The sequence below is a fragment of the Ostrinia nubilalis genome, chromosome 10 (assembly GCF_963855985.1).
Source record: "Ostrinia nubilalis chromosome 10, ilOstNubi1.1, whole genome shotgun sequence".
NCBI classification, from domain to species: domain Eukaryota; kingdom Metazoa; phylum Arthropoda; class Insecta; order Lepidoptera; family Crambidae; genus Ostrinia; species Ostrinia nubilalis.
In genome coordinates, this window is record NC_087097.1 from 2376634 (window position 1) to 2387028 (window position 10395).

The following is a 10395-nucleotide window of genomic DNA, read 5'->3' on the forward strand; positions in this document are numbered from 1 at the left end:
GAAATAGAAATGCTATTTTTAATTCAGTAAATAACTGTCCAATAACTTTCTTAAGTGTCCAATGACTGGCAGTTTACCCTATTAATAAAAAAAAAACATACGGGTCGAATTGAGAACCTCCTCCTTTTTTGAAGTCGGTTGAAAATAAACGTTATGTTTTATAACTAAGCAAAGCTTTTGTATGCTGAAACTGATGGGACATGCATTTCATGTATGATAATGACATCAATAAAAATTGATGACCTCATCTTAACAACATTTATTACACAATTAATAAATTAATTATCTTATCACAAAAACAAATTATCACAGTTTGTGGTATCTCGCTGCCGCTAGCGCCATCTATTGATATCAAAACGGATGCTACCTGACAGCTCTGCTGGACCGACATATTTGTGCGCGCATGCGTAGTCTGCCCGAGGCCACGGCCACGGAGTAACGCGACGCTCTCAATACGTGTCAAACATCAATTCAATAATGTTTTAAGTGCTGTGATTACTGTAAATAATAAACTACTGTGTTTTGACAAAGTGCACGCTTGAACAACGTAAGTATTACAGTCTTTTGTTTATAAGTTTAGGGAAATGAATCTGTCATAACCTATCTTTTCGTTTGATGTTCCGCGCATGTGTGAAGCAATTAAAGAGCTGTGTATGGAGTGTTGTTATCTTTGAATGGAATTAGGTGTTCTTTTAGTAGTACAAGTATATTGTTATGTTCTGAGATTGGAGTATGTTTGTGGAATAGTACAGTTACTTATTCTCGTTCTCGTTCTTATTTAATACTTGTTCTCGAGCTGTCGCTGACTCGACCTTGATGTTTTGTCACTGTTGTCAGCTGCTAGGGTTCGATTCCCGACATTGTATGATTTGTTTACAAACTTTTTTATGTAGTAAAGTTAGGCAATAAAGATTCTATTCTATTTTACTCTTTGTAAAGTTAAATAAAATGTACTTATGTAAAGGTATCATTACTAGAACAGTAGATGATTTAATTGACTTTCACACAGAGCGCGATAAATTCATAAAAGTTTATGTAGACTAATGAAATGAATAAAATGAATATTAATATTAATTAGTGTTTCTTTTTCTTTCAGATTCAAAATGAATATAAAGGCGGCGTTGGCCATTTCGATGGTCTTCATTGGATGCTGTTCCAATGTAGTATTCCTGGAGTTAGTGGTGAAAGAGGACCCTGGCGCGGGAAACCTGGCCACTTTCCTCCAGTTTCTCTTCATAGCCGTAATGGGCTTCTGTACCGTCGGCAAATTCGGGACGGCACCCAGGAACATACCCTTCAAGCAGTACCTGATCCTCGTAGGCTTCTTCTGGACTAGCAGTGTGGCCAACAACTACGCGTTCGACTTCAACATATCCATGCCTTTACACATGATCTTCCGAGCCGGTTCCCTCATGGCTAACATGGCTATGGGCGTTTGGATCCTCAAGAAACGGTACCCTCCGCTGAAATACCTGGCAATCTTCATGATCTCAGCAGGAATCGCGATATGCACTGTTCAATCCAGCGGCGACGTGAAGGCACCCCGCGAAACACACGACGATGCAGCTGAGGAAGAACGACTGAAGTTCATTGATTGGCTCTGGTGGTGCCTCGGCATTGCCATACTAACCTTCGCGCTATTCGTCTCAGCCAGAATGGGCATCTTCCAAGAGTCCTTATATTCCAAACACGGCAAACATCCCTGGGAGGCGCTTTACTACACGCATTTACTGCCATTAGTATTCTGGTTACCCACCGCCCCTAATTTGATTGGACATGTAAAACTTGCGACAGAAACACCAGAGGTAGAATTCCTAGGTCTAATTTTGCCTAGGCAAGTTTTGTATCTAATCCTGTACGTATCCACTCAGGGTTTGTGTATTAGTGCTGTGTATGTGCTGACAACGGAATGCGCGTCATTGACGGTCACTTTGACAGTGACACTTAGGAAATTCGTGTCCCTTTTGTTCTCGATCGTGTACTTTAGAAATCCGTTTACAATGGGTCACTGGATAGGAACACTATTAGTGTTTATTGGCACAATGATCTTCACTGAATTGCTGCAGAAGTTTGTGGCGTTGTTCTTGCCAGCGAAAGTGGAGAAGAAGAAGAAAATGTAAATAGTAAAAAGGACTAGTTTAATTCAATATTTCATGGTGATTCGAATGCATTGCCGATACTAAATGCGCGGGAAAAAGTTGTGATACGAGTAAGTGAAAATGTGATTACTTTACCTCGGATTTTAAAATGAATGAAATATGAATTTTATGAAAAGATGAAAATAATATAAAGATAATAATTATATCAGATTTTATGATTATAATAACTTATGAATAAAATTAAATGAATAGTTGTTTCCATATAAAAGTAAAGATCAATAGAATTTTAATGTAGAATTATGAAAGAACATGTTCAGTTCAGGAATAAATTAAATGGACAGTTAGTTTTAACAAAAATGGTAAACGGAGTGTGCCATTTAGTTAAAGTTATGAATTCCTAAAATTAGATCGACAAATCATGGTCAAGTGGTGAGTGGGAGTGTCATTTGATATTAACATATCTTTGAACATAAACGACATTGCGACATTCCTTTACCTGCGAAATAAAAATTAGCGTACTAAAATCATTGTTAAAATGTTGTTGAAATGTTGCATTGTCATAATAAGAAGTTGCAAAAATTTGGCATGTGGCACGATCCCGTTCGCACCACTTTGCATTGTGCGGAAGCGCCGAAAGATCGCGACACCGGCCGTCGGCTCTTCTTTGATTTAGTCGTTCATATGCTTCGTGCGTGATCGGTGTGTTTTCCTATCGTTTAACTACTTTCGAAAGCTTTGTGTTTTGTGTTGTTTTGCTACAATGGCAATGTTTTCTAATTCCGAATATTATGAGATGATGTTGTGTGTGGAACTTTATCGGGAACAGTTTATCGAAGGTAGACCGGCGGCTGACCAGCGACGGCTTCCGTCGTAGCAGTGTTTCCATGATATGGTGACACGTCTCCATTCTACGGGCTCTTTTCATCGATCGGGTTCTAGTGGACGCCCAAATACAAACGAAATGCGTGCAGAAGAGGTTCTGCAACTCTTTGAAGACGAACCGACGACCAGTACAAGGCGCGCCGGGGCGCGACTTGGAATGAACCATGTTTCAGTTTGGCGAACACTGAAAGAAGATGGTCAACATCCGTACCACTACCGCCGCACACAGGAATTGATTCCTACTGACTTTGCGCCGCGAATAACAAGACGGGCAAGAATATGCGTGCAGCAAGGAGGACGTCATTTTGAGCCACTTTTGTAGGTATGTACCTAACCATAATTTTGAATGCTTGTTGTTTTGTTAACGACGTGCGTGTATTTTTTTCTCCGTAGGTATTAAATAATAATAATACCTAGTAAATACTAGGCGCACAGAATGTTTTAATGAGGCGTGGCCGGGGGCGTGAACATAGAAAGTTGCTCCTGGTCACTCCTGGTAGGACAATGAACCCAAATTAGTGATGGGAATTTTTATAATCGATATTTTTATTTTACATAAATTTACCCGAAATTTGAATATGTCGCTATGACTGTAAGAAATTAACAAGGGACTCTTTATAGACGTCTATTAAATACCCTTCAGTTATTAGGGGTTTTTTTGAAACACCCTGTAGATGAACAAGCGTTAGAAATCTAAAGTAGTATTTAAAATAGTAATTAACCTTAGTAACTTCCTTCTATAGTGTTACTGAGGTCACAACCCTGGTGTCAGATATCATGAGGCGCCACGTCTGACACGGCTAGATGGACTGACGGCTTAATGTGCCCTCCAAAGCACGAATCATAGTTTCTTTTAATTATTGCACACGCGAAGACATGCCTACGATCGAATTGCTATGCCGTTGGTTCAAAAAGAAGATTTAATAATAATTAAAAATGTATTTCAATAGTTATAAAGTACAATAAAGGCCAATAAGATCGAGGAAAATATTAAATTATTAATATTGCAATGTTTATATAAATAAAAATTTGAATCGAAATAAGTATTTTTATCTTGGAAATACTTTTATTATTAAGATAAGATAATTGTTTTGTAATTTCTGTTAGGCATTTAGGTTGTCAAGTAGTTGTCATTCTAATATTAATAAATTAATATTATTCAGCCATGATATTATCACGAAACTATTACATAGAATGACCAAGGTACATAATATCAAATATCTACATAAAAAGTACAAAATGAGGTGCATGATATGTATTTACTTTTCAATCCAGATATTGACTGCCAGCTGCTATTATTAAAAAGTATTTATTTATATTATAAGCTTATGACGTGTAAATCTGCTCATTAATGTAATGTAAGTATTAAAATATTATGTAGAATTAGTGAAATTAAACACCTAAACGTGACGTAAGCACGAGTAATATTAATATGTATTTTTTTTCGTTTTGAATAAATTTTGTTATAATGAATGTATGATTGTATTTGTACGCAATAATCTGCCTTTTTGTTGAATATAGTGACTGAAACATACATGCTTTGTATACGAAATGTAAAACATAAATATGTAAGTAGGTATTCATACATTTAATACACACTTTTTTGTTTTCTGTACAGTCAAATCAATATTCTGAGTATTAAACAAACCTTTTAAAGTGGATTGATTTTTTTACTTATAAATAAGACAATGCTATACTATTATTTTGCAAGACTGTAGGTACGTGCTCGTTAATAATGTTAATGAATGAATAACCCCCATAATATTATAAATCTTACTGAGCTATACATAATATAGTACCGTTTTAATTATGTTGTCACTTTTTGTTAATGTTGATTTCACTGTGATATTAAGTAAAAACAGTGCTTTAAGTCGCTTTTGGTTTATATTACTATGGAAGTGAGTATCACGTGTATTGTTGACGTTAAACCTGTATTCGTTATGAGTTGTGAAGCTGTATAAATAATTAAATAATAAAAACAAATAATGTTTTAAATTATTACGTCTTTTACGAAAATTTATCTCCCACCGGCCTGCAATTGAAATCTAAGTGCCTTTTTCCTTGAAATCTAAGTGATTTAATCCGCATGCTGAGGTCCGCATTTCATTCTTTCATAGTTCATACATGTTTGTTCTACTAAGTACGTGGGCTACACGCACGCGGAACGCGGATCGGCTGCGGGCACACAATACGAAATCTTTGTCCTGCGTGCAACCAGCAGCGTGATTTTACACGCACGCGGACCAGATCCGCATGCGTTCCGAAATTCGCATTACAGAATGACACTTAGGCTGAGTTGCACCACCTTAATGTAACCGTAACAATAACATTAACCGGTGCTTTTTGTATGGACTTTAACAGTTTTTGACGTTTGTCAAAGTTAAAGTTAGATGGTGCAACTCAGCCTTAGTCTAATCAGTTTTTATCACAACATATTATGATTATGAAAAGAACAGTTACAATATCTTGATTATGATTGTCTGTGTCATCATGACCCGATTTACGAGTCCATGCTATAAGACATCATCACACCTTATGAAAATTCACAATGACTAGGATTATTTTGTTTGTTAGATAACAAATATTAAGACTCATGATGTTCCGGTATAGCTCTTAGAACCGGTTTATTATACTATAGGATGACTGGCATTTTTCAATCCGCAAACACGTTAATAGGCAGTAGTAGCAGCCATTAGAGTATTATTTTTGAGGCAAGATTACAAAGTCCACTTTATAAATAAAACACTTCACAATAAGTTTCATGTAAACAAATACAAAAATGGTTATTATTGTATTTGTTTACTTGTAGCTGAGTCAGTGTTTGACCTAGGCCGGCAGCACACCTCTGTCACGAGACTTACAAAACGATTTTAATATACATCTCTTCGTTTATATTACCGCGTTACTAATATGGGGAAGTCAACGCAGGGATATGTTTTGAAATTGTTTCGCAGTCATGGTTTCGGGGCGAAGTGTGATACCGGCGCTAAACCTCACCATATTGTACTGTATTTACTACCTATGGCAAAAATAGGTAAAGATTTTCCATAAAAACGACCTCTATTAACTGTAACAAGTTCTAAAATTGATCACGCTCTGTAAACAGGTACAGTCAGCGTCAAATAGTTCGTGACACCCAAAGTAGATAAAAATTTTGCAACACGTCTTTGTTAAAATTGGAACATAGTCCAGTAGAATTAGCTTTTAAATCGGAAATAATTCCTACAAAAGATTTTATTGTTTTAATGGCTTCTTTGGTTGCCCATTAAGACTCTCCTAAGTTTTCGACTTCGACGGAGTTGTGCTTAAGTGGTGGGGGCCCCCGAAAGAGGCATTTTTTCGGTTTTCCGGTTATACCGCGTAAAGGACTTACCCTATCAAAAAGTGGTCTTCATGACGGTTGAAGGGCACTTAATCCTGCATTGAATAAGACCAAATTCATATGTTTTGGACAAACCGTTCTCGCGCTAAAGTTCGGCAAAGTAGAAAATATACGTATAATTAATGACCCTCTCCACGTCCAATGGTTTGTTACCCACAGGCTTCCAAGTCTTGAAAAGGGCCACCTCAACCAGTGTAACCCTATCAAGGCTTACGAGCTTGATGCGCCTATCCTTGTTCGTCCCAGACGTTCCTTAACTGCGGTTGCTGCACCTCTTCCTGGCACTCACCTGAACGACTCTGTGTTACCTACTGTGGCTGCCCCTCTTCCTTGTATCCTCCTGCATGACTACGTTGCCTAGCCGTATGCCTGGTCTAAGGTTCGACGCCAAAAATCAACAACAACAAGTTCATATTAAAACGCTGAAGAGTTTTTTGTTTTGTTTGTTTGAACGCGCTAATCTTAAGAATTACTAGTTTGATTAAAATCATTATTTTTGTGTTGAATAGCTCATACATTGAGGAAGGCTATAGGATATATACAATCACTCTACGACTAAAAGAGGCGAAGCAGTAAAGAAAAATGTTGCAAGCACGGGAAATAGTATTTAAACTATTTTCACTCGTACGAAGTTGATTTTGTGGCGTCGAACCTTGGACCAGGCATATGGCTAAGCAATGAAATCGTACAGGAGGGTACAAGGAAGAGGGGCAGCCACATTAGGTAACACAGAGTCGTTCAGGAGAGTGCCAGGAAGAGGTGCAGCTACCGCAGTTAAGGAACGGCTGGGACGAACAAGGATAAGCGAATCAAACTCGTGAGCCTTGTTAGGGTTACACTGGTTAAGGCGACCCTTTACAAGGCTTGGAAGCATGTGGGTAACAAGCCATTGGACGTGGAGAGGGTCATTAATTATACGTATATTTTCTACTTTGCCGAACTTTAGCGCGAGAACGGTTTGTCCAAAACATATGAATTTGGTCTTATTCAATGCAGGATTAAGTGCCCGTCATGAAGACCACTTTTCGATAGGGTAAGTCCTTTACGCGGTATAACCGGAAAACCGAAAAAACGCCCCTTTCGGGGGCCCCCCCCACTTAAGCACAACTCCGTCGAAGTCGAAAACTTAGGAGAGTCTTAATGGGCAACCAATGAAGCCATTAAAGCAAAAAAATCTTTTGTAGGAATTATTTCCGATTTAATAAATTTTTGTGTTTAATTCTACTGGCCTAACAACATAACCACGATAGCCGAACAGTGATGGGGTCTGAGTGGCCGACTCGAGATCCGAGGAACGCGGGTTCGAATCCCACCGCCGCTCGACTATTGTGGTAAGCCCACTCGTAACACAAGCTTATTTAGCTTAACACGAGGGGCTAATGGGACTATTAGTAATTTGGGAAATACAGATTGCTAATAATCTGTAAAAAAATGAAGAGGTTGTGCTATCAACTTTTTGGTCACTTTGGGTGTCACAGACTATTTGAAGCTGACTGTACCTGTCCACCCATAAAGACACTGTTAGTCTTTATGGGTGGACAGGGACACGACCAAACAAGAGTAAATATTAATCTCAGAATAAATCGTCAATTTTGACATATCGAAACTGTCAATGTGCCAGTTATACCAGTGAGTCTAGACAAAGTGCAAATTATAATCGCAAACCAGTCGAAAAGTGGTCGAAAAGCCCCTTTTTTGTATGGAGTTTTGACGGTTTCGATTTTCGATTCGATCAAAAAGTGCGTTTCGTCTAGGGGGCCAGTGGGTCTAGACAAAGTGCAAATTATAATCGCAAACCAGTCGAAAAGTGGTCGAAAAGCCCCTTTTTTGTATGGAGTTTTGACGGATTCGATTTTCGATTCGATCAAAAAGTGCGTTTTGTCTAGGGGGGTGGAGTTATTCTCGGATAAAAGTTTGGTTGAATCGGGCCTAAAAAAATAGGTTTATAAGAGTTGGACAAGACAAACAGATTCTTACGCAATATTCTTATTTATTTTCATCATCCCATTATTATTTAAAATATTTAAATTATCAATGACTTCTAGATACACCCAGGGACAAGATTAGATAGACATTCCAAGGGTCAATTTTTTAATAAGATTTTTATGTCTGTCTGGCTAATGATCCTACTGATTTAATTTAAAATTTAAGCGCATCTAAAATATTTACGCATGAATCGGCATTATGTTGAAAATAGAAGAATCTCATTTAAAATTACTGAAACAAACTGCTGAACCAATTTGATGCAAAGATGGATATTGGATATGGGACTTATAAAAGTGAAACAAAAACGTTATATTTTTAAAAGATTTTTATAGCCCGTTCGTATATTTCAGGAGTCATCTTCATCTTAAAATGAACCTCCCAAAAAGTTGCAAGACACAATTGGACTCTACGGATGCAACTTCTTCAACCTGAAATAAAAACTTGGTTGACGTAACTTTTGGCACGTAGATGTAGGTTTATCACATGAAAGTGTGGGTAACCAACGCCATGGCGCCTGATTATCCCAAAACGTGCCAAATAATTGTGCCAATGTCATTATTATCGGGATTATTATGTTGCAACAGTAGTTCAGTATTCTAGTATTCTAACTATTAAAAACGATTAGACCAGATAGAGAATCACACAATTTTTTCTTCCAAATCTCGTGTCTTAGAAGTACATGAAAAAAATAAATGGACAAATGAGTGGGTCTAAGGAGCACGTCATTTTAGATAAACACTCCTATGCTTACACAAATTATCGATTTCTTTTCTAACAGTCAAGCTGATTGAAAAGCAATGTTCTAACTAAGCTAGGTGTGATCCATCTGGGAATCAAATGATAGACCTCCAGAACAAACCGAATCTAGAGAAAGTTTAATTCTCTAACCACTAGACTACGGAAGTGTCACGTATAATAAAAAACTGTTACCTAATTACATAAATTTTTAACCATTTCATTTTTATTAAGACAACAGCTAACACCCAACATTTTCTTCTAAAAACATTTAAATGCGAAGAACACAGCAGATTTGATATTAATTAAACCACACAGTAGTCTATTAAAATGTATATCTAGCTCGAAGAATCCTTTTTTGCTCAACACCCGTTTTTGTATTCAGGCATTCTGCGAATTGGAAATTCTTTCCCTCCTTTTATGTAACAGTGCAGTTTTTATTTAATTAAACGCTATTTCATTGTGACCAAAAACCAAATCCGAGCAGCGGAAAACGAAATACTTTCTGTTTCACCAGTTTCTAATTTCCTATGGCCAATGTAAAACACAACTGTGGATATAAATTTTGCTGTGGTCTCGTAAGGGTATTTCTCCGGAGGCAAAATTTTCTATGTCTTTGGGTATAGTTCTGTAACCAACTAACAAAATGGCATGCAATATTTTTTTTAGTATAGCTTAGGTTTATCCCTATCTGGCGCAAATTACATTTTTGAAATAATTGCTGTCTTTTTACAAAATAAAAATATTTGAAGTGTGATTCTCTGATTCATATGGTGTGTCCGTTAGCCATTTTCCGGAACAAAATGGTTGATGTAGCATTTTCCTTTTGATATATCAATACAAATTAAAATTATTTCGAAAGCTAATGAGTTGTCCTTCTACAAAAAAAATGTGTCATAATTTTCATTAAGTTAGTGTGTTCGCAAAAAAATAAATAAGCAGTGTCCGGCGTAAAATACTGATTCATATGGCGTGAGCTGTTCTTGACCATAACTGGTCAGGTTTTAATCATGAGAGTCTGGTTTCTGGCGTGAAGGCAAGCCCATCTTGCAACGGATGAGCTAGAAGGCAGACGTGGAGCTGGTTGGCTTAGAACCCGGTGTGACGAAGGCAAATACTTGATTCATCTGTGCTTGGTTCAGGTGGCATGCTGATTACAATGCCTACTTTATAAAATTACATTATTGCATTAAAAATCTAATCTGTCTTTCTTGTGATGCTTTTGGGTTATAGATTCATGTAGAAAAATGACAGCACTGTAGTTTGTATGTATGATGAGTTTTGCTCGATTTTAGGCAAAAAACTGATTTA

The 10395-nt window shown here is 37.2% G+C and overlaps 1 protein-coding gene across 1 annotated transcript; it reads left to right on the top strand.

Moving 5' to 3' along the window:
- Window positions 1-411: 411 nt before the first annotated feature.
- LOC135075682 (UDP-xylose and UDP-N-acetylglucosamine transporter) lies at window positions 412-2569 on the top strand. The gene is made up of 2 exons (XM_063970135.1): window positions 412-547; window positions 1097-2569. Exon 2 carries the CDS (start codon window positions 1104-1106, stop codon window positions 2118-2120), a length of 1017 nt encoding a protein of 338 aa, XP_063826205.1. The 5' UTR covers window positions 412-547; window positions 1097-1103; the 3' UTR covers window positions 2121-2569.
- The last annotated feature ends 7826 nt before the right edge of the window (window positions 2570-10395 follow it).